Consider the following 27,828-nt stretch of genomic DNA (forward strand, 5'->3'; position numbering starts at 1 on the left):
GCTGAGGCCCTACAGAAAACTGTGGAATAGGAAGAGCAGCATTCAGAGTTTCTGTTATCCTAAGAAAGATCGATTCAAATAGCTACAGTGCATGCCTCAGAGTTCATCTGTAAGCCCCAAGTGTTAACATAAATGAAGAATATTTAACCTTAAACGTAAGGCAGAGAAAATAAAATGTTCATAATTTAAAAGTGGCTTGCTTTTAAATATAGGCTGATGTCTAGTTTAAGACCAGAACAGACTATATTTTTGTTACTGTCTTTAAAATCATCCACAATAGCAATAGAACTCCACGTAATAAAATTTCACTAGGGAAAAATGATGAGAATGCAGAGATACTAGGCTTACTTCTCTAAATGCAAACCCTTATAGGTGGTTTAAATAGCCTCTTCTAGGGTACTTTCCCTGGATGGGGAAATTATGAGCAATTTTAATTTTCCTTCTTTGAGCTTTTAGAGTCTTTCAAAAATTTTATAAAGAACGTATAGTTTTTAATCAGAAAAAATTATGACAACTATAATGTGCTTATATTTTTTTCCTAATACATATAATGCTCAGCCCTTAAATTTAGACATTAGAAATGTACCTCACGTGTTCGAAAGCAAAACGCCCAGTTGATTGGGCAGAAAAACAGCTCCAAGGCTACTGAATTTGACTCATTCCCTGAGTGCTGTTTATTGTAAATTGAAAATGTAGTGCCAGGCAGATAAGTCATCATCTAAGAAAAGTGAGTCAGAGAGCGGAACCACTTTTGACAGGCAACTGGACTTTGGAAAGAAAGGGCTAGAGAAAGAGAAACTCATTGGAAAGAATCGGAGATTTCTTTGATGCCTGTAATACCCTACATGCAAGCATCAGTGAGAAATGGGCAACAGTTAATGTTTTAGATTTTGCCTAATGATCTATTATCCTCTAAAATCTTGGGAATATTCATTAATACTCTTGAATACATTATTTCAGACAAGATTTAAAATCATTCTGACACAGATATGTGCCTTCAGGACATTCCCCACAGGAATATCTTTTCTCCTTCCACTCTCTGGCTTTGGGAAGTTTGGTTCAATTTGACCCAACTCTTAGGTCTCTGCCAATGCAGAGTTGCTATACACAGAATGTTGGTGGCGGTCTCTTAGTCTTGATAATACCAGCTAGACTAAATAATTCCTCTGGGTGTCATCTGCAAGCCTAAAGGTGTAAATCAAGAAGAAAAGCAAAAGGAATTCAAGGGTGAAGGGAATTTCTGCCACCTTTTAAGTAGTGAGATGGGGCTAATTGGAGCAGAATTGGTTGGGACAATACAAATAAATGTGAGGTGTTTATAAGGAAATTGATGTAAATTTTAGATAATTAAAACCCACAATTTTCTTAGTGTGTATTCAAATATCTTATAAATACAAACAATATATTATAATGTGTCAGTTTAAAAATAAAAATATTTATGTAAACCATGCACAATGCCTTCAAAGTTTCTTCAGCATTATAAATGGAGCAATACATGGGAAGAGTGTGCCATCTAGTGGATAAAGGAAAAATACATTTTTGTGTAGGAAGTGGAGGGCAGGGTTAAAACTCTTTAAGTAAATGTTAGCATTCCTCATTATACTATTTTATTAATCAAACACTTCTTTCTTAATTCAGAATCAAGTAGATTCAGACATTTTGATATATACAGTGCTTTAAAACACATAAATGATTCTGCCAATACATTCTATTACTTTTTTTCTGTTTAAAAGTGTAACACATGCCATTGTAGAAAATGTCTAAACTACAGAAAGGTACAGAGAAGAAAGTAAAATCTATAACCCTGCTGCCTACAGACAACACAGTTAACATTTTAATGAATTTCTTTCAACTCATTTTCTATGCATTCACAAATGTTCATATAACTGACATCTCAGAAAGTAATGTTTGAAGGGTGCTTTAAAACATTAAAGTTACACTATGTGTTTTTAACCATGTGATTAACACTTGCTATTGTTCGGGGAGGTTCCTTTCCTGGAGGGAATAAACTATGCATTGCATGGATAAGTGAGAGAATATCTTATGTTTAGGAAACTGCGAGTGGCTCAATACTGTTGGAAAGTGAAGTTAGACATTTAAGTTCAGTGAGAAGAATGAACAGGAGTTGGAGAGGTATGTGGAAACTGGACCAAGAAGAACTATGGGTATGCCAGTTGGATATGTTGTCTGTTGATAGGGATAACTATTGAGGAATTTGGGGTAATGGACTGATGTTATTGGATTTGGATAGCACACAATAAAAAAAAAAGTAATTTGATACTAATATGGAGAGCAGACTGTAATAATGGTTCTCCAAGCTCGCTGCACTTTATTTTCTTTTAATTTATTTATTTTATTTATTTATTTTTGGCTGTGTTGGGTCTTCGTTGCTGTGTGTGGGCTTCTCATTGCAGTGGCTTCTCTTGCTGTGGAGCACGGACTCTAGGCTCGCAGGCTCAGTAGTGTGGCTCATGGGCTCAGTAGTTGTGGCTCGCGGGCTCTACAGCGCAGGCTCAGTAGTTGTGGTGCACGGGCTTCGTTGCTCCGCGGCATGTGGGATCTTCCCAGACCAGGGCTTGAACCCATGTCCCCTGCATTGGCAGGCGGATTCTTAACCTGAGCCACCAGGGAAGCCCTGGCTGCACTTTAGAACTACCTAGGGAGCTTTAAAAATACTGATCCCCAACTCCAGTCCAAACCAATTAAATCAAGATCCTTGGGAATGAGATCTTTTAAACAGTTTCTCAGATGGTATTATTATACAGCTTGGGGTGAGAATCACTAGACTAAAGAGAGATGAAACCAGAGACAGAAAATACCACTAAGAAGGGAGTTGCATTAGGTCATGTGAAAAATTAAGTGTGCCTAAACTAGGTTAGTGACAGTAGAGGTGTGGAGAAGTTGCGTATGTGGTAGAATTGATGCGAGTTGATAATTAATTGAACACAAAGTATGAAAAACAAAAGAATCAAAGATTATTCTCTAATGGTATCTTGGCAGATGGTGTCAGCAGGAAATACAGCTGATTGGGCATGTGCGGGGGAATCAGAAAGTGTTTTAAGAAGCAGCTACAGGGACTTCCCTGGTGGCGCAGTGGCTGAGAATCCGCCTGCCAATGCAGGGGACACGGGTTCGAGCCCTGGTCCAGGAAGATCCCACATGCCGCGGAGCAACTAAGCCCTTGCACTATAACTACTGAGCCTGCTCTCTAGAGCCCGTGAGCCACAACTACTGAGCCCATATGCTGCAACTACTGAAGCCCACGTGCCTAAAGCCTGTGTTCTGCAACAAGAGAAGCCACCCCAATAAGAAGCCTGCGTAACTCAACGAAGAGTAGCCCCAGCTCACCGCAACTAGAGAAAGTCCATGAGCAGCAATGAAGACCCAACACAGCCAAAAATAAATAAATTAATAAATTTATTTAAAAAAATAAAAGCAGCAGCTACAATTTCCCTTTAGATTCATCACTAATGACACAAACACACTTAGATATATTTTGTTTGCCTGTTGGGCCAGATAATGTCTCTCAGCTCCACCCCGCCCTCTAATTCTCTCCTTTGGTGACCTTGGGACCCCGACTACAAATCACATCTTTCCTCCACCAGGTTCTTCCAGCAGGGGCATGAGAGGAAAACTGCAACACTGGTAAAGAAGAGGGATTTGCTCTTCCCCGTTTGCCTTTTTGGTGGCTTCCTGTCTGATAGGGGTTCTACTGAAAATCGCTTAGGCCACACATTTTTCACCCCTGTAGACATCATGCCTTATCTGTAGCCACCACTGACTCCAATTTGCTATTTTTTCAGCACTTGTAGAACCAGCCTCATCCCTACCCCACCCCCGCACAGACACCAGCGGCCAACAATCCAGTGTCTCCTCCTCAGAGGTCTGGGTTTCAGCACCCTAGGGACCCCTCCCTAAATTTCTAAGTTTTTCTCTTTGTTCCCTTTGCTCCTTCAGACCTAGGGATGGTACATGCTTCCAGAAGTTGCTATTTCCACGACTCCTTAGAGTTCTCTTTTTACTCATTTAGTTGTTATCACCTTTATATCTATATGACTATTCCTTATATTAAGCTCTTTCTACTCAAATAACTTGTGTAGTATCTATCTCCTGACTTGACCCTAGAGGGCCACGTTGGGTAAAAAAGTTCACCCTCAACCCTAATTTGGCCTGACCCTCATTCTAAGGGCCACAACTCTATATTCTAGACTAAATAAACACTGAGCTACAATGGCCGTTTCAGCAGCTCTTTTTATAGAAGAGTTAAATAAGCATCTCCAATCAGTACAAAGTATAAAAACCTAGAAGTTGTGGCTTTACCTAATTCTTTCTCTTGTACCACATAAGGGAGAGAGGAAGAGGGAAAGCCTCAGGGCTTCAGATTGTTGTCCTTTGTTTCTGAACTCTATCTCCCCAAACTCTAACCCTCTTCCTGCAGACCTTGCTCAAGCCTCCACCATCAAGGGTCTCCACCCATTTTCTCAGGGAAATTCAACTTGTCGCCACTTGAGAAAGGAGCCACGTTCTTGTGTGTGGTTAAACACACAGGCTTTGTTCACAAGGTGATGGGGTTTTCCTGGGCCTGAGGTTTCCCAGAGGGACAGAGGAGTTTGCCAGTGGCCCTGAGGGCTCTGGTTTTGTGGGACAAAGATGGTGAGTGCTCTGATTCCAGATTGGTCTCTTCATCAGTGGGGCACTCCTACCATTTTCCACTTGATTTATAAAAGAACAAAGGGGACTTCCCTGGTGGTCCAGTGGTTAAGACTCCAGGCTTCCACTGCGGGGGGCACGGGTTCGATCCCTGGTCAGGGAAATTCCACATGCCGCATGTTGTGGCAAAAAAAAAAAGAACAAAAGCAACTCACTTCCATGAGTTTTCTTCCCAAGACAACACAATCTAGCATTATATGAGGAAGGTATAATCTTCATATTGATGTGACTTTGACTCTACTTTTTTGGGAAAAAATAACCTTTGAATTCCTAGATATGGACCTTCTGGCTTTTTCCTGAGCATGTCCATGTTACTAGAACCATCGCTTTAGTTAGGAATTGCTCTGTATGAATCACTTAGGGAAAATGCCAGCCTCAAATGGATTCTTTCTGACAATGTAATATTTCCTCTCAGAAAAGTGTAAGTGATGGTGGAGGAAGGGGATCTTTTTTATCCCACCAAACTGTCTCTAACTCTATCTCTATCTCCATCACTTTCTATCTCTGTCTCCATCCACAAAACCATCACAGGGGGTGGGATAGGGAGGGTGGGAGGAAGACGCGAGAGGGAGGAGATATGGGGATATATGTATACATACAGCTGATTCACTTTATTGTACAACAGAAACACAACATTGTAAAGCAATTATACTCCAGTAAAGATGTTATTAAAAAAAAAAAACCCACCACAGCTGATCTTTTGTCCAAAACACTAAGGTAGGAGCAATATCAAAATTATCCATATTAACTGTCTCCCTTCTCTTCACTTGGAATATAATTTGAGATTTCATACCCTACAAGCAGTGGATTTCATTCTAAAATCATAAACTAAAAAGCTTCTGCACAGTAAAAGAAATAACAAAATGAATGGGAGAAAATATTTGCAAACCATATATCTGATAAGGGGTTAATACCAAAATATATGAAGAACCCATACACCTCAATAGCAAAAACTCAAACAATCTAATTTTAAAATGTGTAGAGGAACTGAATAGACATTTTTCCAACAAAGACATACAATGCCCCACAGGTACATGAAAAGGTACTCAACATCACTAATCATCAAGGAAATGCAAATCAAAACCACAAGGAGATATCACTTTATACCTGTCAGAATGGCTACTATCAAGAAGAAGAGATAACAAGTGTTGGTGTAGGTGTGGAGAAAGGGGAACCCATGTGCACTGTTGTCGGAAATGTAAATTGGTGCAGTTACTATGGAAAACAATACGGAGGTTCCTCAAAAAATTAAAAACAGAACTACCATATCATCCAGCAGTCCCATTTCTGAGTATATATCCAAAGGAAATAAAATCAGTATTTCAAAGAGATATCTGTCCTCCCATGTTTATTTTAGCATTATTTACAAGTAGCCAACATATGGAAACAACCTAAGTGTCCATTGATGGATGCATGGATAAAGAAAATGTGCCAAATTTATATATATATATATATATATATATATATAAAAAATGGAAAATTGTTCAGCCATAAAAAAGAATGAAATCCTGCCATTTGTGACAACATAAGTGGACCTTGAGGGTATTACGCTAAATGAAATAAGTCAGATGGAGAAAGACACTGTATGATTTCTCTTAAATGTGGAATATAAATTTTTAAAAAAAAGCTCATAGCAACAAACATAAAATGTAATTTAAAAATATGCCATGTAGGGCTTCCCTGGTGGCGCAGTGGTTCAGAGTCCATCTGCCGATGCAGGGGACACGGGTTCGTGCCCCGGTCCGGGAAGATCCCACATGCCGCGGAGCGGCTAGGCCCGTGAGCCATGGCCGCTGAGCCTGTGCGTCCGGAGCCTGTGCTCCGCAGCGGGAGAGGCCACAACAGTGAGAGGCCCGTGTACGGCAAAAAAAATATATATATATATATATATTTTTTTTTCTTTATATGTAATCTCCATAAATAATCTTTAAATAATCACAGATTTGTAATTTTCTTTGCAACGTTTATGCCTTATTGGGTTACTTAAACATCTAGTTCAATGCTGTATTGGAGTGATAGTGGTAATCATTCTTATTTTGTACCTGACCTAATAGAGAGTGATTAAGTGTTTCATCATTATGTGTGCTGCTTCTTTAAATATTCTATCAAGTTAAGGAGGGCCCTTTTAGTTCTGGTATCTAAGTTTTTATCATGAATGAATGCATATTAAATTCTGTCTAAAATTTTTTATACAATACAATGAAATACATATTGACATCATTTTTCTTTTTTAGTCTTTTAATGTGGTTAATCATATTAATTGAATTAATCTGTCTTTTAATGTTAAACTGACTTTGAACCCCACACGATTGATCATGATAATAATACTCTTAGAACTCAGAATCCAAATGAGTAGGAACTATACATTCTTTAGAGACAAAGAAGTTTTCAGTTGTAAAACTTACCTACACACAACAAGCAACAAATGGACATATATTAATATTTTACTGACTAACTCTAACTTGTGTCTTTACCTCCATCAGTAATGCATCTATTTATTTAATAATCATTTGTTGAGCATTCACTAAATGTCATCCACTCTTCTGGTAATAAGAGTACAAAGATGACAAAGACATAACCTTTCCCATTAAGAAGCTCATAATTTAAATGTGAATGGAGTGTGTGTGTGGGCTGGACCACAGGGTGAGGTTGGCACAGAGAGAACAAAAGATAATGGAAAACATATACAGTAAGTGCTCTACTACAGATGAATGAACAAAATGCTAAGGAAATAAAATGGGGAAGTACTTCAAGTGTTCTTTCAAGTAATTAGACTTGAATCTTCAATGAAGATACATGTTTGTCACCAAAAGATGATGCAGAAGAAAACACTGAGAGACTTTTGTGCGGATTAAATATGTGTTATATGCCAAGACGTTATGGCCTGGGGGATAAAGCAGTGAATAGGCCACAAAAATCTCTGCTGTTTTCGATTGACTTTCTAACCAACATCAAAGGAAAGAAACAACTTGCCCAGAGAAAGGACCTTTCCTGCTCAGGACAGCTTTTGTATGAGCACTCCATCAACAGTTCTGGATGCCACACAATGCAGCGATATCCAAAGTGGGCAGCCTGCAGGAAGATAATACCAGCGTTTCTATTTATATTTAGTTTTTAGATTCTTCTAGTATTTCTATTTTTGTCTATGCACTAACATGAACGTAATTTACAAATTATTATCCATAGACTTGGAGTGCGGACTCGTTTTATTGATGTGGGTATTTCATCCAAAAATTTGAGGACCACTGCTCTAGAGTCCTCCGAAGTCCTCAAAACAAAAAGTAATTTGAATTTAACTGTCTTGAAAGTTACTTAACACTTCTAAAACACTAGCAATGGAGGAATGTTACACAGCATTAGGGGTGGCTGGGGAAAGTACTTTTCTTAAAGGCCTTATAGACAATCCCGGAGGAGCTGCCTATATAATTGTTAATAAAGATTGAAAAAAAAGTTCTTAGTGTTTGCAGGTTTGGGCCGCCGCTGGGAGCAACTCTGGTTGTTCAGCTTAAATGTTCTGATACTAAGCAGAGTCCAACTGGTTGGACTGCTCGGTGCGTAATCCACATGGGCCGCCAGGTTCAAGGTCTGAGCGGAGAAGGACCCGCTTTCGCCCCCCCGGCCCCGAACTGCGCCCGAGAACAGCAAGGCCGCGACCGACCGCTCAAAATTGCTCACCGGGACTTTTATCCAGAGCCTAGAGCGCTGCCAGACGCCGTACGTAGCGGGCGCAGGTCCAGCGTCACGTGTTCAACGAACGCTGATCTCGCGCCTGCGCGCTGCCGTCCTTCTGGCTCCACTAAGCCTCTTCTACCTGGCGAACCCGCCTTCCCGCCGGATCGTCACTTCCGGCGTACGCTCTGCGTGGTTGGTGTCGTCACTTCCTGCCTGTACCGGTGTAGACGGTGTGGGTCGTGGCGCGGATTCTGCGGTTCTCCCCCTCCCCTACTCTCCTCCCTCCCTCCCTTTCCCTCCCTCGACGGCGGTCGGTCGTCCGTCGCAGACTCCCCTGACCCGTCCCTAACCCCTTTCTGACCTCGGGGCCACCGGATTGGCCTTTTCCCGTTTCCCGGCCCAACCCCAGAGTCAGGGCGGGGGCCTTGAGGAGTCGGAGGCGGTGCCACGGAGGAGAGAAAAGACCAGACGACCCTCGGCTCCCCCGCCGGATCGCACGGCTCGCAGCCGCCATGGCGATGAGGCAGACGCCGCTCACCTGCTCGGGCCACACGCGGCCCGTGGTGGATCTGGCCTTCAGTGGCATCACGCCTTACGGCTATTTCCTGATCAGCGCTTGCAAAGGTGAGCAGGGCCGCTGATCGGGCCCCTGACGGCTGGGACTGGGCGGAAAGGGAGTGGGGGCCGGCAATCCCCTTTGCCGAGCGGACTGCGGCTCTCGCAGCCTTTGAGGTTAGGGTCCACGGTGGGCTGATAGGGAGAGGAGTAGTGTTAGGGTTTCCTCAGCTGACGCCGAGGGGCTTTGCTAAGTAATGCCCCTAACCAAGGTCTCTCATTTTAGCTTTATTGCTATTTCTGGAAAAGCTGAACTGTGCACTTGCTTAGACGCCCCGGCCAGCAGACACCGTAAATAATCTTTCAGGGATTCGGGGAATGCAGAAACTAGGCCAGGCCTTGTTTTACACCTTAGTTTACAAAGACTTGCTACTCCTGTTATCTCTTAGGATACTGTTTGTTGTATGGAATTTTTCATTTCCATTTTTCAAATGGAAGCTGAGACTTACTGTTAAGTTTGTCCAAAATAAGACGCAAATCTAGATTGTTTTCATGCAGATCAGTAGTCTTCTCACCGAATTACAAATGCTTCCCAAAGAGAGTGTCCAGCTCGGTTCTTCAGTTAAGTTATTTCTGGACGTTCCTTAGTGATCCCTGTGAGTGAGAATAGTTAGACAACAAAAGCAGGGGAGAAAAGACCAGACGACCCTCGGCTGGTCTTTTCAATATGATCATTTTATGTTTGAATCTTAAATTTTAAGTAATCTAAACTTGTAAATCACATGTCTTCTTAAATATCTTTTAGATGGTAAACCTATGCTACGCCAGGGAGATACAGGAGACTGGATTGGAACATTTTTGGGTCATAAGGGTGCTGTTTGGGGTGCAACACTAAATAAGGACGCCACCAAAGCAGCTACAGCAGCTGCAGATTTCACAGCGTAAGTGCCGCCAAAAATGGCCCCCTTTGGAGTTGTCTGTGGATTGTGTTCTGAAATGATCAAAACTTCAATCAAAGTTATTCATAGAATTCTCACTGCCTGCCATATAGAACACATAGTGTTTGATCTCACCAAAATTCCACCCTGATCCTGCCTGCTTCTTTCTCTTAAATAGTTCTCGCAATGTTCAGAGACTTAAATGACTAAATTCTGCATGTCTAGATTGGGACCCAGGAATCTGCATTATTAACAGACACTTCAGATAATGAATGTTGATGGTCATGCTTCCAAATACTGCCCCACATGTGCTGGCTGAGTGGTATCATTAACTCCTATGACTTCCTAGTGCTTAATGACCCCACATTTTTAGCCCAATTTCACTCTCATTTTTGTTAGACATATTTAAAACTCCCCAACTCAATTATTCTTCATATTTTAAGTTTTTTAAGGCTGAAATCTAAATCATTCTTGATTTTTCCCTTCCATCTAGATTATCATCTTCTTTGTTGATTCTACCAGCAGAATGTTTCCTGACCACATTGTTTATTATGCCTCGGCCACTGCTGTATTAGTTTAGGTCCCTAATACTTGTCCTTTCCCATCTGTTCATCCTCCCTGGTGCTGCCAGTTGTATTCGTGAACACAGATACAAATATCGTCATGTCAGTTCTCCATCTCATGATCTCTTGTCTTCCCTGTGCTTTGTCAGTGGTCCATGATGTTGGGTGTACATTAGAAGCTTTTAAAATACTCAGATGCATGTATCTAGAAATTCTGATTTAGTTGGTCTGGGGGTGCTGTCCCGAACATCAGTTCTTTTCCTTGAAGGTCTAGGTGATTCTGATGTGCAGCCTTTAACCACTGGCCTAAAGGTTAAATTTCACTTGTTGGCTCTTGAAAATTTGTTCTCATCCTAGTTCATCATTATCATCATCTGGCACTGCACACCGTATGCCCCACAGTCTAGTTATACTAATATTGTTGCCAGAATACACCTTACCTATTCTGATTTTTGGCGTTTGCGTATGTTATTAAAGTGATTTGCGGTGACCCACTTTCCCCATCTGAACATGTGTCATATATAACTTCGGTACCTCTAGTTCCTAATTGTGTTTGTGATTTAGCAGGCACTTAAATGCTTAAACTAAGGAAGGCAATGTCAAGGGCTGTTGCACATGTAATACTCTATTAAAAGATTTGAGGCTCTGGAGAGTAAAAGTGGTCTTGTTGATTTTTTTTTTTTTAACAGAATTTCACACTAGGGAGCAATTGTAAATGTGTTTGTTGCTCCTTTGTATTAAGCAAATTAAACATACTAAGTTTATTATGAAAAATGAAGGCAGATTGATTGAGTGGTGGATACATGACTATATATTTGATGAAACCCGTAGACCTCTATATCTTGGAGTTAGTTTTACTATATGTAAGTTTTTAAAAATAAAATTTTTAAAATAAGGAGAGGGAGATATAATCCCATCCTTATGTGGGATTAAATTTGAGACGATGAGAGAGCAGTAAGAAAAGTTATAAATGTCAGTATGAACTTTTTTTCTGTGCCTTCAATGAATAGATGTTATTATGTTCATGAATAACCATTGTAAGGCTTTGCATGCTGCCCTATTGTGATTGTATGAAATTCTGATAAAATAAGGAACTGCTTGGTTTTATGTCAGTCCTGTAATGTCAACAGCTTCAGGTCAAATGTTGCTGTAGATGTCAGCATGTGTGCTTATAATGTGACAGAGACTCCTTTGATTGTTAATTATGGGAGGTGAAAAATAGGAAGTAAAAGTGATTCTCAGACGAGGAAGACTTGAGGAGTGTTGGAAGGTGAAGGTGCCCATTCCTTCTTTTTGCTCACACTGTTCCCTGTGTTAAACTTCTGGCTCTTATAGTACTTATTGACTTCAGTGTCATTGCTTTTTGAGGCCAGGGGCCATGTTTTATATTTTTTTGTATCCCTGGTTTGTTCAGTACTTTATGTTTGTCAAATAAATAACTTAAGGCATTTTTCTAAAGTAGAAGGATAAAGAATGGACGAATTATAGATCTTGGTTTTGCTTCTAAGACATTTGTGTCTGCCATGAGTTCAGCTTTTTTTTTTTCCCTTCCCCTTTAACTCCTCCAAAGTTTGTTTTTTGCTCAGTCCAGTAGGAGCATTGTCATTGGGAATGAATGTCATTGATTTTATAACAGAGATGGAAAATTGGAATTAAAAGCTCTAGATTTCAGATATTTGGTAAGTGGATTTTACAAATGTCATTATTGAAACTAGGTCCCAGTTTGGTGGTAAGTTAATAGTTAATAAAGTGGTATTTTAAGTTAAATATAATTAGGTAATAAATGTAACAAGATCTTAGACACTATAGACATTAGCATTAAAAGAGACAAGCTTTTGTTTTTTGTATTTTGTTTTGCGGTATGCGGGCCTCTCACTGTTGTGGCCTCTCCCATTGCGGAGCACAGGCTCCGGACGCGCAGGCTCAGCGGCCATGGCTCACGGGCCCAGCCGCTCCGCGGCATGTGGGATGTTCCTGGACCGGGGTACGAACCCATGTCCCCTGCATCAGCAGGTGGACTCTCAACCACTGCGCCACCAGGGAAGCCGAAAAGCATTAATTTTAATGGGGCCATATTGTCTGTGTTTGAACCCAGGCTCCATCCTTTAATAGCTCTGTGACCTTGTGAACTTTGTTTAATCTCTTTTTTTTTTTTAGTTTCATCATCTATAAAAATGAGAATAGTAATAGTGCCTACCTCTGGTTGTGAATATTGAATAAGTTGATATGTTTCTAATATTTAGAATATTGCCTAAAATCTAATAACTATGTAAGCGTTACACGTGTAGGGTAACACTGGTAGCTACCACCCCTACTAGACCAAAATCATGTGTTATTTTGGAACTTCTGTGCTAAAGCCATGAAACCTTTCGGTTTCATGCAAGGAAGTTTGAGTAGATTTAAATAACAAGAGGGAATAGTTTTGGGTTTTTCCCCCCTCAGTTAAGGCTCTCAGGTGCCATCATACAGTGAGAAAGATGTAAGCATTTACATTAGCCAGGCCTGAGTTTATGTGGTAGCCATGCTGTGTATTTTCAGTTTGATCATGGGATGCTTCTTAAACTTTGGTTTTCACATCTGTAAAATGAGTGTAAGTCTGATTTTTGTGCAAATCAGAGAGATCTTTCTCCACTTACATGCCTGGAGTCTAGCATAGTGTCTGTTACATAGTAGGTACTTGGTTAATGGATGCTGAGTCTTACCCTTCAATTGCTCTGTGTCTGTCTGTGAGGTGTGGGAGTATGTGCATTCTTTGTTTATATTCTTCTCTTTTAATGACTTGTATGGGGTCTGCTGTTATGGAACTTGACCCAACTAAAGAGCTCCCCAGCTTACCTGATTAACCGTAGTTGGTATAAATTATTTTTGGGTGATTGTTTTTGTTCCCTCATTCTTAGGTTTCTCAGAAAATTCATTAATTTCATGTTTATCTAAAGGATAATTTTGTTCCTATTTCTTGTGGAGAAAATATATTCAGCAGAGCCGGTCCGTGGGTCAGTTTAGAATGTTAACTTGAGGTAATTCGGGCAGTCAAGTCAGCTGATGTGTACACTGTCCCTGAAACACCATCCTCTTTATGTCTTTTAATTCATAGAGCTAATGTTAGCACTACATCTCCTGATCCTCTTCTCAGTCCCTCTACTGTCTTCATCTGGAGAGTGCCAAAAGTAAAGAAGATGCCTGTGCTCTGTCCAGAGAGTGCTTAAGTAGATCTAGTACAAGTGACTAGAACATGCTCTGTCGAGAGTGCCGAACTCAATTTTACTAGTGTTTCTAAATAGGAGGAAAACAACTAGATGTGTGGGGCTTCTGGATGATACTCCTCCAGTCACTCCAGTGCCTTCCTCCTCACCAGTGAATGGACATGGTCTAAGCAGCATACTAAGATTTTAAGGAGTTTGGGGAAGATGATTGAATATACTTGAAATTAGTATTTCTAAAGACATTGCCCAGAGTTCCTTTGAGGCATGGCATCATATGAACAGGATAGAGGTTTCAGGTACATTTGATGTTTTCTTCACTTTTGACACCTTCTGTTATTGCAGCAGTCTAATCTTTGTGAACTCTTATCACTGATTTCCCTGTGATTAAGAGTAAGCATATGTAAACAAAAGTAAAAGCAAAGCAAAGTTAAACACAGTAATCAGTATAAGCTGAGCTTTGTGGAAAAAACAGAAAGGAATGGTTAATGGAGGTGAGATGAATAGAAGGTTTAGTGAAAAGATACCATTTGTGATCAACCGAGGGTGAGTAGAACTGTGATAGCTGAGAATGTAAAATACATGCTTAATAGAACAATATGAGCAGAGACAGAGGAGCCTGGAAGAAAATACATGGCTTGTTTGAGGAGTGGTCTATAATCTGGTATGACTAGATTAGGAGAAATAATACAGAATGAGGTTGGGGAAGTAGGGTTGGACCAAGAGAGTTGAATTGGAAACGGGGGAGATTAGAACAGGTTTCCTGTGCAAAGAGAAATTAATATTTGAGAGTTTAGTAGCAGTACCACTCATAGTTGACATTGTTTCTCTCAGAACATATTTACTCAGCTACTCATGACTCAAGTATATAATTTGGAAGGTTTCTATTGTATCATCAGCATTTATTCCTGTTAGATGGTTCATGTTTCTTTACCGTTGCACATGCTATTAATGCTTATCTACAATGGCCTTTCCCTTTTTTTTCCCCTGGCATATTTCTACATGCTCTTTAAGGCTACAGGTTTTGATGCTTAGAGTTTCTGGACTTTCTGGCGTAATTAGTGGTGTGTTTTTTGTGTTTCTATAGTCATGTGTGTTTGTCATTTAATTATATTTCTTAAATGTATTATTTAATGGATTTTTTTTCCATCTCAGCTAAAGCTAATGCTCTACTAAGGCAGGAACTTTCTTTGGGATCATTTTTTTTCTCCCTTTTGTGCCCTAGTACTGAGTCTAAAGTGACATACTTGATATATTTCTTGTGTGTTTAATGAATAAATGAAGAAAAGATACTCCTTGCTTTTCTCTGTTTTTCTTTCTCCACTATTTCATTGTTCACTTTTTTTCCTAAAAATAACTGTCAATTACATTAAAATGGAAATCTTTAGGGAGCGTAGCTTGTTCCTCATACCTCATAACAGTTTCTTTTCCTGCGTGGAAAGTTTTCTTGTTTATTTTTCAATGACCTCTTCTGACCTAAAATGAATTGTTTTTTTTTTCTTCTTCTTTACTGTTTAAGCTTTTTTATTTGGGGAACCCCTTACAGTATTTTTATGAACTATTATTTCATCATTATCCTCCAACGTATACATAAACATACGTATGTGTGTGTAATCACATACATATTTTGGGTTGGGTTAGGGAAAATAACAGTTGAGAGATTTAAAATATTCTCAACATTAGCATTATATAATCAAAGGCTGTTACTTTGTGTGGAAGTTAATTGGACTAGGATTTGAGAATTTAAGAGTCAACTTTGAGGAAGAGATGGGGAGAATATTTTCTTCTCTACTGTCTTGTTTTAAAATTTCATGTAACTTCTGTCAAGGCTTTTCGTTCTCCTGTAAAATTCTTTTAAAGGACTTCTTGTTTTTCATTTCTTGTTTCTCATGTACACGAGAGTAAAGAATAGAGAAAAAATATTGGAAAGGTGAAACTGAACTGGTTAAAATGTTTACAGTCTTGCTAAAAGGATATTATGGCTACAGGCTAAAATGAAAATAAGAATGGATTGCTTCATGAAACTTGTTTACTTAAAATTTGATATTTTCCATTGTCAAAATTAGATTGTTATATTGTTTTTACTTTATCATGTAGTTATATAACATTTCAAATATCTAACTTATTTGGTAATTGTCAAAATTACCACATGTTTATCTTTTAATTTTACTTTTTATTTTTAGCAAAGTGTGGGATGCTGTCTCAGGAGATGAATTGATGACCCTGGCTCATAAACACATTGTCAAGACTGTGGATTTTACGCAGGTATCAGAAAATGTAATTTGTTTTAGGAAGTTAAATTGCTGTTATTATAGGATATGACAGTGGTTTTATATTTGATTGGTTTGTATATTTGGTTTTCTGGGGGAATATTTGGTGTATATTGGCTTATATTTGATTTGACTATAGATTAAACTGTACACCTTTACAGTTGACTCTTGAATAACACAGGTTTAAACTGTCTAGGTCCACTTAACATGGATTTTTTCACTGATAAATACTGCATACTGCAGTATCACATGATCCACAGTTGTGGAATCTGCACATGTGGAGGAACTGCATGTGGGAGGAACCACATGTATAGAGGGCTGACTATAACTTATACGTGGATTTCGACTGTGTGGAGGGTGGGTCCCGTGATCCCTTTGTTGTTCAACTCAATGAGTATTTCTTCTTAGTTGATCCTATGAGGCTTTTAAGAACCCTGGAACTCTTGTATCAATACTTCAACAATAGCAACAAACATCTGAAAAGCCCAAATAATGTTTCCCAGCCACTTTCAAAAGGGAGAGGATAAATTTGAGATCATCACAGATGTACTCCTCGGTAGGCAGCCGGATCAGGGCCGACTAAGAGACGCCATGTGGAGGTGGTATGACATTTGAACTGGGAAGCTTACAGGGCTTTGGCTATTATGAGAAAGATAAATGCTCTGCAGTATTTTCTCAGTAGTAATTGGTCTGTATGCATCTCCTTGTGACATCTGTGAGCCTTATTTGGATTCTGTTTGGTGTTGAAGAAGTTTCAAAGAGATGTAGCTTTTAAAATGGTTAATCTAGTAAGATCTTACTTATGTGTGTTTTCAGGATAGTAATTACTTGTTAACCGGGGGACAGGATAAACTGTTACGCATATATGACTTGAACAAACCTGAAGCAGGTAAGTGTAATTTATACGTATTTGTGGTTTTGTTTTCTTTTAATTTAAGTAACTTTTCCTGATTAAAGGAATTCATATTTAGTACTCAAATTAGGAAAATAAAGATAATCACAAAGAAAAAAATTAAAATATAGTCCATCATCCAGTATTATTAATTGCTGATAACGTCTTTAGCTTTTGGTTCGTGTTTTTCCAGTTCCTTTTTTAATGCAGATATCTTTTGAAATATTGATTTATTTACTACATTGTGCTTGTATAGCCTTCCTACAATTTAAAAAATTATCATGGTAAATTTTTATTATGATACTGAGTCTAAAAAGGTGTGTAACAGTGTTAACTACCTTTTGGTTAGAAGGAGTGGTTATTATCTGTAGAAGGTGAGAAGGGTAAGAATTCTCAGTGTGTATACATACTTAGACTTTTGAACCACACTTTTGGGTATATTAGCTATTCAGAAGAATTTTAAGAATCTGTAATAATAGTTTTTTCATGTCTTTAAATATTCTATTCATTCTTTCTAATGACTGTGTGGCTCTCTATTCTGTGGGTAAGTGAACTAGCCAATCTCCTATTATGGCTTATTTGGTTATTTACAGATTTTAAAGATTATAAGCAGTGTTGTGCTTAATATCCTTATAGTTGCATATACTTCCACAATTGTTTCTGTAGGATACCTACATAGAATAGAATTGTTGGGACGAAAAGGAGGTATGCTTGGAAGCCACTGATAGATACTACCAAAGGGCCCTCCAGTGAAGTATAAAAATGTATCTGTAGCTAACCTGTTCTAGCAAACACTGATAACTAGCTTTATCTTTGCCAATTTAATAGAAGAGAAATGATTGTCTTATTAATGTGCACTTGAAAAATTATTCATGAGATTAAAATACTGTTGAATACCATTTTAATGTACTTCTTCTTTTGTGAACCAAGCACCTGTACATCTTTTTATTACTCGTTTTAAAGTTTCTTTATTGTATTCTCAGTAGTCATTTGCTTTTAAATTTTGTCAGTAAGGTTTATGGTATGCACATTTTTAAAAATTGGGTGGTAAAACCTATCATTTCCTTTATGAATTCTCTCATTGCACAGAAGTTGTAAGATACACCTTTTCTTCCCTAGTCAGATATTCACCTCTATTTTGTAGTATTTCAGTGCTGTTCTAGTCACATACTATGTATTTTAAAAGCTACCAAAATGTGACAAAAAGAATTTTGTTTTATTTATTATATATTAGTTAGGGTCTTAAATTTTGTATCTTGGGTACTACTGTTTATTCATAAGTCAATAAACTTCTGAAGTTTGTAAGAAAGTCAAAGCTACATTGGAAATTAAACAGTTGTTCTTGAAATATCTTTTCTAAAAGTACTTCTAAGGTGAGGAAACAAACTACCTTTGTGGATTATTGTCCTTTGGCACCTGGTAATTTTTCTCTTCATTCTGTCTAATAACTTTATGCCAACACATAGCAAACTACTCTGACCTCACTGAATCAGTGTATCTGTCTGACTCAGCAAGATAGTTCAGGGCTCAGGTAGACAACTTTCGTCGTCTTTTACCTTTCTCAAAGCTGCCTTTTGAAAGTGGCTCTTCCACTGTCTTGCATTGGAAAGAAGAGCAATTAACTGAGCTTTTACTGTCTGTCAGAAACCCATTAGAAACTTTAGATGATGGCTGCTGTAACGTGTGCATGGTTTTCATCTGTGTCTTGGTAGCAGTGTCTGTCTGTGTTTTGCATTCAGCTCTTGCTATCCACTCAAACATCATGCAGCCAAAGAGTAAGTTGGGATCATAGTACTGGTGTAGTGTTGTCTCTTTGGACATATCCACCACTGGCCAGCCTCCAAATTCCCACACACAGAACTTTGGGAATAGAGATATTGTCGCTTGGGGGAATTTAATGTGAAATACCTCTAGTAACTCTGTATTTTTTTTAAAAGGAAAAGAAAAAGGCAAAAAAAGAAACTTTGAATGTATATTCTCATTTGATTCTTATACTCAAATCCAGGGTATAGTAACTATTGTTAATCCAGTTTCCAAGTGAAGAAATGTAGTCTTCAAAAGGTTGTGACTTGCCCAAAGTCAAAGTTGTGTTGAATGTTATTGCCTCCAACTTCTCCTTTTGCCCAGAGATAACAAGTGGTTTTGTTTTTGTTTTTTAAGTCTTCGGAAAGTCTCGGACAGAGACCAGTTCCCACCTTTTTGTTGCTTTTCTCTGCCAACAGTGACTTGGAAGAGGGTCCTAGCATTAGTGTTAGCACTAGAATTAGCTCAGGCTGTCTTGTTCCTGGGTCCATATTCTTATTAAATTATGCCACCTTAGTTATTCTTTTATTTCACTGAAGTACAACAGTGCTTTCAAAAGCAGAAAAGTAAGCTGGACGGAGTGGTGTATTCAGTCCCATCTACATGTATAGTTCTTGGGTTCCTTGTCACGCAGATAAATTTTTGTTTCAGTATGGGAAAACTAAATGTATCCTAGGTAAACATCAAGTTTAAATTGTGGTGGGCTTTGAAAAGTTGCAGTCTAATTTAAAACATAGTTTTTCTTTTCTTTTTACATAGTTGTTCAAATATTGCTTCGTTTTAAAAATCAAATATTAACAAATGTATTTTAAATTGTTTTATCTTAAGACCCTAAGGAAATCAGTGGTCACACCTCTGGTATTAAAAAGGCTCTGTGGTGCAGTGAGGATAAACAGATCCTTTCAGCTGATGATAAAACTGTTCGGTAAGTAATTTTTCTTTAATAATTTAAAGTTTGAAAAATATTTGACCTTAGAGCTTATATTTGAAAGTTTTTTATAACTACTATGTAGGAAGAATTGTGTCTGAACATTACAACTTTGGCTGCGCAGGGGTCAGATTTTTCTGAAGCTATCCATTTACTGTTATAAACATAGAGCAGAATTCACAAGACAATTAAGACTACTGACACCTTTATACGCAGATGCTCTTAACCCGGGTCAGTGGGTAGGCTGGCCATAGGGTGTCAGTAAACCCCTGAAATTTTGTAGACAGTTTTGTGAGCTGACACCTAATGTATTTTTCTGTGGAAAGATAACTATCAGACTCACAAGAATCAAGTGTAAGAACCATTATTTAGAGCAACGCTGAAATTGATTAGATTAGGAGTGTCTTAATAGCACAGTTTTGCTGAATCATTTGGGAAGTATATTTAAAGTATTAGTTTTGATTTCATCGACAAGCTACCAAATAATTTGATGTTTTATAGGATCCCAAAATTTCTCAGTATCATCTGTAATTTATGAGTTGGAGTAGAGGTTGTTTTACAATTGTGGTTATTTCATTGGTTAACCTGCAGATGTAATTTAAGCTGGAAGCGTTTTTCTTAAATGAGTAAATACCTCCTTACTGTCCTCTTTTTCTTTTTTTTCTTCAGCCTTTGGGATCATGCTACTATGACAGAAGTGAAATCTCTAAATTTTAATATGTCTGTTAGCAGTATGGAATATATTCCTGAGGGAGAGATATTGGTAATAACTTATGGACGATCTATTGCTTTTCATAGTGCAGTAAGGTATGTCTAAGAAATACCTTCATTTTCTTTTCTGGTAATACAGGGGCAGTTTAAGGTACTTAAAAATTGGAAGGCATATGCTAAGGTATTTAACTCTTTTAAAGGCAAATTTTGGCCTATATTATGTAATATGGAGGGAGGTGTTTCCATACCCAATAATAATGAGTTTTTTAAGAATTTGGTATACTTTAATCAGAGGAATTAATCAAATTAATTTCCAGATATTTAGGACATTTATTGGTAAAATTCACCAATTTTTAATCAGTATTTTTCTTAAAAGGATCACTAGACTGGTGCTGTAGTTTATATTGTTCATTACTCTATAAAACCTCTGTGATCTTGATTCTGCTATTTATTTCACTTTAAAATTTCAGAGAAATTAGTGATTTTTTTTTCTGCTTCCAAGTATGGTATAGACCTAATGATTTTTTAAAAAACAGACTTAATTTTTGTGACTGTAAATGTATTAAATGCTGATGTTGAAAATTTAATTTTTAAAAACCTACAATCGTACAGCCAGAAGGTTCATGATAGCTCTGTTTTTTGCTAGTCTTTTTTCTTCGTGTGTGTGTGTGTATTACTGTGGGGTTTTTTCTTTAGTTACTAGTACCCTAATGAATATAACTTTTATTTTTTATATTTTTTGCTGTACGCGGGCCTCTCACTGTTGTGGCCTCTCCCGTTGCGGAGCACAGGCTCCGGACGCGCAGGCTCAGCGGCCATGGCTCATGGGCCCAGCCGCTCCGTGGGATCTTCCTGGACCGGGGCACGAACCCCTGTCCCCTGCATCGGCAGGTGGACTCTTAACCACTGCGCCACCAGGGAAGCCCTATTTTTTTAATTCTAAAATACCCTTAGCCATTAAAATTCTTTGCAAACAGTTTTACTAGGTGTTTTGCATCATAGGTTATACTAAACCATGTATCAGTTCCCCTGTTTTAACAGTGCAGTGAGATTTGTGGTACATCTCTTGAATGTTTCTTTACAAGAGAATCCTGTAAGTAGAATCATCAGTTCAGAGGTTAGGAATGTCATGGCTGGTGCAGTCTGCAGCCTGCGTGCTGCTTTGTCACCTGCCCCACCCTGCCTGCCACGGCCCTGAGTGGGTGCCTTCCACACGCTGTGCAATCTGCTCTCCAGTGGGTAGATTCACAGAGAAACATGACAGCAGAAAATGGTGTTGGAACAGTGGGGATCAGCAGTTTTTCACAGGAAGCTTTGGGAGATGTTGTTTAGTGTAGTCTCCCTGAAGTTGGAACAAAGTTGAACAAACAAGATGAGTTTGGTGCTTTGGAAAGTGTGAAAACTGCTAGTGAACTGTGTTCTCCTCTGTCAGGAGAAGTAAGTGAAATTAATGAAGCCCTTGCAGAAAAGCCAGGACTTGTCAATAAATCTTGTTGTGAAGATCAAGACGACACTGTAAACCCTTCAGAATTAGATGAACTAATGGGTGAAGAAGCATGTGAGAAATACATAAAATCTATTGAGGAGTGAAAATGGAACCCCTAAATAAACTAGTTTGAAACAAACAAAACAAAGGGTGGCAATGTGTTTAAAGTTCTTAGTAAACATGCCACTTACTTGATTTCCATAAGGAATATACCACATTATACTCTGATCAGCAGTCCTAACCTTTCCTCTAAAGGGCCATCTGCAGAGCTAAGCTTCACTGAATGGCAGAAGGAAAGAGAAGGCAGTCATAATGGACATGAGCAATTAAGAATGTAAAAGAGTTCATACACACTCAGTGAATTGATAATAATAGTAATGTTATTGATAATAATAATGTTATTGCTCAGAACCATTAAATGGTACAACTACGTTCATTGTTTCTGGATTTGGGCAGCGTGCAGCCCTGCTGTAGAATGTTGCCTGAAATGTTGGTGGTGGAGGTTTGCTGGCCTGTTAATACATTCTAACATTTAAGTCAGAAAGTTGCTATTCAGTGATCCTGCGTAAGTCAGCTTTAATTTTCATGCTTTGTAGTGTGTGATGTGGGAATAGGATAGCAACATTTCAGAGCTGAAATACTCTAACGTTGTGTGTTGGAAACCTTTCAGGATTTTTAGGGTTAGACTGGAAAAGAGCCAATGTCCAAACTCATTGATATTCAGGTGATGCTACTGTTTTGCATTGATTTTTGTTATGTAGCTGCAGTCTCGGATTTAGTTATTGTTTTATAGCCTGATAGTTAAAAACTGATCCATTTTTAGCAGTTCTGTATTTCACAGTATTAAAGGTTTTTCCTGTTGCAGAAACTTATAAATTCTCAGCAGTTGAAAATAATATACAAATAATCCTTTATATTAATTACTTACTGTAAAAACTTTTCTATTTACAAAGATAATACATGCTTGTCCTAGAAAAATTAGACAATGCAGAATTAAATTTTTTTCAAAGCAAAAATCCCAGTATATTAGCCATACTGTTTTAATTAGCCAGCCCAGTCATTTTCAGGAAGGCATTCACTGCACAAAGCGTGGATATCCCTCTGTGGAAGTATCTTTGTATTTTGGAGATGAACTTCACTTGGGCATAGTATCCTTCTGAATTTTTAATTTTTTTGCTAATATTACTTAGAGGGGTTTTTAAAGGTGTTTTTACTCTTTTTTTAAAAAATTGAAGTGTAGTTGATTTACAAGGTTGCGTTAATTTCTGCTGTATAGCAAAGTGATTCAGTTATACATATACATACATTCTTTCTTTATATTCTTTTCCATGATGGTTTATCACAGAATATTGAATATAGTCCCCTGTGCTCTACAGTAGGACCTTGTTGCTGTCCATTCTCTATATAATAATTTGCATCTGCTAATCCCAGACTCCCACTCCATCCCTTCCTCCCCGCCCCACAGCCACCAGTCTGTGTTGTGTCTGTGAGTCTGTTTCTGTTTCGTAATTTCATTTGTGTCATATTGTAGATTCCATATGTAAGCGATATCATATGGTATTTGTCTTTCTCTTTCTGACTTACTTAGTATGATCATCTCTAGGTCCATCCATGTAGCTGCAAATAGCATCATTTCATTCTTTTATATGGCTGAGTAGTATTCCACTGTATATATGTACCACATCTTCTTTATCCATTCATCTGTCGATGGGCATTTAGGTTGTTTCCATGTCTTGGCTATTGTGACTAGTGCTGCTATGAACATAGGGGTGCATGTAGCCTTCTGAATTATAGTTTTGTCTGGATATATGCCCAGGAGTGAGATTGCTGGATCATATGGCAACTGTATTTTTAGTTTTTTAAGGAACCTCCACACTGTTTTCCATAGTGACTGCACCAAGTTACATTCCCACCAACAGTGTAGGAGAGTTCCCTTTTTTGCACACCTAGAGGGTTTTTTTTTTTTTTAACATCACTGTGTTTGACTAAATGAATATTGGATTATTCCTTGAGTTTCAGAGTTTAGGAACAGTTTAAATGTATAATTGTTTCCTTATTTATTAAATAATAAAAATTTATAAATATTATCTAAATTTTTTTTCTAGTTTGGACCCAATTAAGTCTTTTGAAGCTCCTGCAACCATCAATTCTGCATCTCTTCATCCTGAGAAAGAATTTCTTGTTGCAGGGGGTGAAGATTTTAAACTTTATAAGTATGATTATAATAGTGGAGAAGAATTAGGTGAGTTGTCCTCTTTTTCTTAAAATGTAGGTACCTTGATGAAATGTTATGTTTCAGTGATTAATACCTCAGCCAATTTTTTAGCTGCTACTTTGCTTTTAGCTGTCTTGCTTTACCGTCCAATGAACTTAAACTTGTTAGAATTATACACAAAGAATAAAAGACAATTTTATGTTTTGTTTCTTTGGGAAAACTGATGGATTTGGGTTGGGTAAATCAAACCTTGGTGAATAGACTAAATAGAATCTATTTTAATTGTTTATGGTTCATCCTTTGTTGCTTGAATGTAAGTGACTTTTAAAATTTTATTTATTTTTGGCTGCATTGGGTCTTTGTTGCTGTGTGTGGGCTTTCTCTAGTTGCAGTGAGCAGGGGCTACTCTTCGTTGTGGTGTGCGGCCTTCTCATTGCGGTGGCTTTTCTTGTTGCGGAGCACGGGCTCAGTAGTTGCAGCGTGTGGGCTCTAGGGCACGCCGGCTTCAGTAGTTGTGGCACTTGAGCTCAGTAGTTGTGGCTCATGGCTCTAGAGTGCAGGCTCAGTAGTTGTGGTGCACAGGCTTAGTTGCTCCACAGCATGTGTGATCTCCCAGACCAGGGATTGAACCCCTGTCCCCTGCATTGCTAGGCGGATTCTTAACCACTGCGCCACCAGGGAAGTCCCTATAAGTGACGTTGAAATAAGAGATTCTTTTCCATTGTTTTTATTTAATGTCACTTTTCAAAGTTTTAGAATGTTTTGGCCACATGTTTTATGCTCTGAAAAAGAGAAGTAAATTATTTGCTTGGTATCTGAGGTCACAGTTAGTGAATACTGAACCTTGGACCCAGACATTCTTATTCCAAAATCTCATATTCTTTCTGTTCTCATGATAATTTTTTACACTTATGGTAACATGATCATGATATTCTCTGGGGGAAGCTAGTGTGTGAGTGTCCTTGAGTTGAATAGACATGGAGACAGAACAGGATCACTTGTCTAGTAAACAGCTTTGAAAACTGATAAGGTGATAAGGCATTAGAAAGTAAATGAGAAAAGTTCATAACTAAGGATGTGCCTTAAACAGAACAACACCACTACTAATCTGTACATTTTCTCTTTAAACTCCATATAGGATCAGCATTGATCCTGTATCTTCATGTTCTTTGTGACAGAACGACTAGTGCACTCTAGGTAGATGGCTGGGAAATGAAGAGGCAGAGTGTGTAAAAGAGCTCCATCTGGTGGCTCTCTATAGTCATAGTAAGAATTGGTTCCCTAGTAAACAGACAGTGAGTTTGGGATTTGGAAATGGGGATTGAATTCACAGACTTTAGATCTGCTTTCTGTAGATTTTAGAGGGGTTTTCATTCACTCCCTTTCTTTATTTTTATTGGGACATGACGCCTCAGTTTTTTGTATTTTCTTTTTTTAGAGACAGTCTGAAACCATAGTGTGTGCTAGGATTGCAAAGGAGTAATCTTACAGAGATATGGTAGACATGATGAACCAGTTCGTGATGAGAATCACTTTATTTTTAATTAGGTATAGTTCTTTGACTTTGCCCTCATGAATTTCACATCTTCCCAATAATGTAGACAATATTTTCTCTAGTGTATCAATACTTAAATGTCATGTTTAAGTATTAAATTATCTAAAAGCCCTTCTCTTCTTTTTCAGAATCCTACAAAGGACACTTTGGTCCCATTCACTGTGTGAGGTTTAGTCCTGATGGAGAACTCTATGCTAGTGGTTCTGAAGATGGAACATTGCGACTATGGCAGACTGTGGTAGGAAAAACATACGGCCTTTGGAAATGTGTGCTTCCTGGTAAGAATTTTTATTCATGATTTTGTATCATTTTGCACTGTTAATTTTTTCAGTATTTCTGTCTTTATAGATTTTAAAGTATATAATATGGTTAGAGCAAGGAGAAGCCCGTGACTAATAAATCATCCAGTGTGTTCTTTGGTTTAAATTTTTTTGTTCTACAATCTATTCTGTTCCTCAATTTTTACCCTAGATCATTTGGTGAATGGAATACTCCTAATTCAAAGTCTGCTAGAGGACAGCATAAAGGACTCATAAGTAAATACATTTAATCTCTGAGTGATACTACTTAGTGATTCTCACAAGTAAAGTAGACCTGTTTTTTAATAAAAATACTTAGTTAATGATCCCAGAGTAGTTGTAGTATGGATTTAAAAGTTTGAATCTAAAAGACATACTTTTTTAGAACCACAATTATTGAGAAAGCTGTTCCTCTTATGTTTTCTAGCTCATCGCTTGGCATAGTCTCGGCGTACTCTTCTTGCTTGTTAAATGCTACAAATTGCTAGTGATATTATAATTCACATAATCATCATTGCTTTTATTTTCATAGAAGAAGATAGTGGTGATCTGGCAAAGCCAAAGATCAGTTTTCCAGAGACAGCGGAAGAGGAGCTAGAAGAAATTGCTTCAGAGAATTCAGATTCCATCGATAGTTCAACTCCTGAGGTTAAGGCCTGAGCATCAGGCAGATGTACACAACTTATGGACTAAAACAAACAGAGAAAAGCATCAGCCTCCAGAGTTACTCTCTGCTTAAGGCAAACATGAGCAGTAAATAATGAGGAATATGAATTAGCTCCAGTGCTGGAACTAACCAACTTGGTGATACCTGTAAGTGAAAACACAAGAGTATCAGCTGAAGGCGGATGGAGTGATACTGTTGTAGTACGATAGTCTGTTGTCTTTTTCATGAATATGTGCAAACCAGCATCCAATTTCTCTTATTACAGGTAGATTTCTTGTAGCTGTTTATGTTATTATGAAGAGGGAAAATATATTGGCCTATTTTTCTGACTTTTCCCTTAAAGCAGAAAGCCATTTTTTTTTTTGCTTTAGTTATAAAGAAGAGGGGGAATACATGATAAAGTAACTGGTTTGATTTCTCTTTCATTGTAAACTGCTTCTGAACATCTAATTGTTTTTAGTTGTCTAAATAAAATGCCTCTAAAACAAAACTGTGTTTGTTTCTTGGGAAGCATTGATAGGTTTGAGTTTTATAAATGGAAATTGCCAGAAAGTTTTTCTACGTCATAACTATATTGAAAGACAACCCGGTTAAAGATTCTGTAGTGAACATAAATTGTTTCCTGATTTTGAAATTCAGTTACTTGTACTGGATTTTTGAAATTTTTATGTGCTTTGGTAGGGTTGTATATACCTTTCTTCCTCCTAGACTGGATAGGGGTACTTGACCTGCCTTTTAAAAAAAACTTTCAGAATAATGACTTATTTAAATGATACTTGCTGGTTAAAAGAGAAAAAAAAAAAAAGCAATTCAGAAATAGCAGAGGGCTTCCCTGGTGGCGCAGTGGTTGAGAGTCCGCCTGCCGATGCAGGGGATGCGGGTTCGTACCCCGGTCCGGGAAGATCCCACATGCCGCGGAGCAGCTGGGCCCGTGAGCCATAGCCGCTGGGCCTGCGCATCGAGCCTGTGCTCCGCAACAGGAGAGGCTGCAGCGGTGAGAGGCCCGTGTAACGCAAAAAAAAAAGAAAAAGAAAAGAAATAGCATAAAGATATCAGAAAAATCACTCAAAATCCCACTACCCCCAAAAAAATTCTGTTAAAATTGAGTGAACATTAACACACATGAGCGTACCTCTGAATGTGTATATGCAGATAGATAGGAAAGATTTTATAAAAATGGGGTAATTGTAGACCTGCAATGTTTGTTTTACTTTATCCTTTTAAGTTCAGGTGGTATTCAGAAAGCCTTTTTTTTTTTTTTTTACCTTTTAATAAAATGAATCAACTGAGTTTAGATTTGTGATACATATATTTTTTAATATGGAAGGAATATTGAACTAGTAGTTTGTAAATACTTCAGAGAA

The 27,828-nt window shown here is 38.1% G+C and overlaps 1 protein-coding gene, 1 non-coding gene and 1 pseudogene across 3 annotated transcripts; all 3 read left to right on the top strand.

Annotated features, from left to right (window-relative positions):
• The first annotated feature begins 8,589 nt into the window (after positions 1–8,589).
• Positions 8,590–26,954, top strand: STRAP (serine/threonine kinase receptor associated protein). Of its 2 annotated transcripts, none has more exons than XM_024733393.1 (9): positions 8,590–9,006; positions 9,743–9,878; positions 15,822–15,903; positions 16,725–16,797; positions 19,432–19,528; positions 20,201–20,338; positions 23,834–23,970; positions 25,627–25,776; positions 26,330–26,954. In XM_024733393.1, exons 1-9 carry the CDS (start codon positions 8,895–8,897, stop codon positions 26,455–26,457), a joined length of 1,053 nt encoding a protein of 350 aa, XP_024589161.1. In that variant the 5' UTR covers positions 8,590–8,894; the 3' UTR covers positions 26,458–26,954. The 2 variants fall into 2 exon arrangements, with proteins under 2 accessions (XP_024589161.1, XP_024589162.1); XM_024733394.1 differs by having other exon boundaries at positions 26,333–26,954.
• On the top strand, positions 18,474–18,658 carry LOC112391971 (small nucleolar RNA SNORA23). Its single transcript, XR_003001603.1, has one exon. It is a non-coding gene; the product is annotated as a small nucleolar RNA SNORA23 (small nucleolar RNA).
• LOC112391867 (glycine cleavage system H protein, mitochondrial-like) lies at positions 21,166–22,861 on the top strand (annotated as a pseudogene).
• Positions 26,955–27,828: the final 874 nt, after the last annotated feature.

This window comes from Neophocaena asiaeorientalis, unplaced genomic scaffold (assembly GCF_003031525.2).
Source record: "Neophocaena asiaeorientalis asiaeorientalis breed wild unplaced genomic scaffold, Neophocaena_asiaeorientalis_V1.1 scaffold150, whole genome shotgun sequence".
In the NCBI taxonomy this organism is placed as follows: Eukaryota; Metazoa; Chordata; class Mammalia; order Artiodactyla; family Phocoenidae; genus Neophocaena; species Neophocaena asiaeorientalis.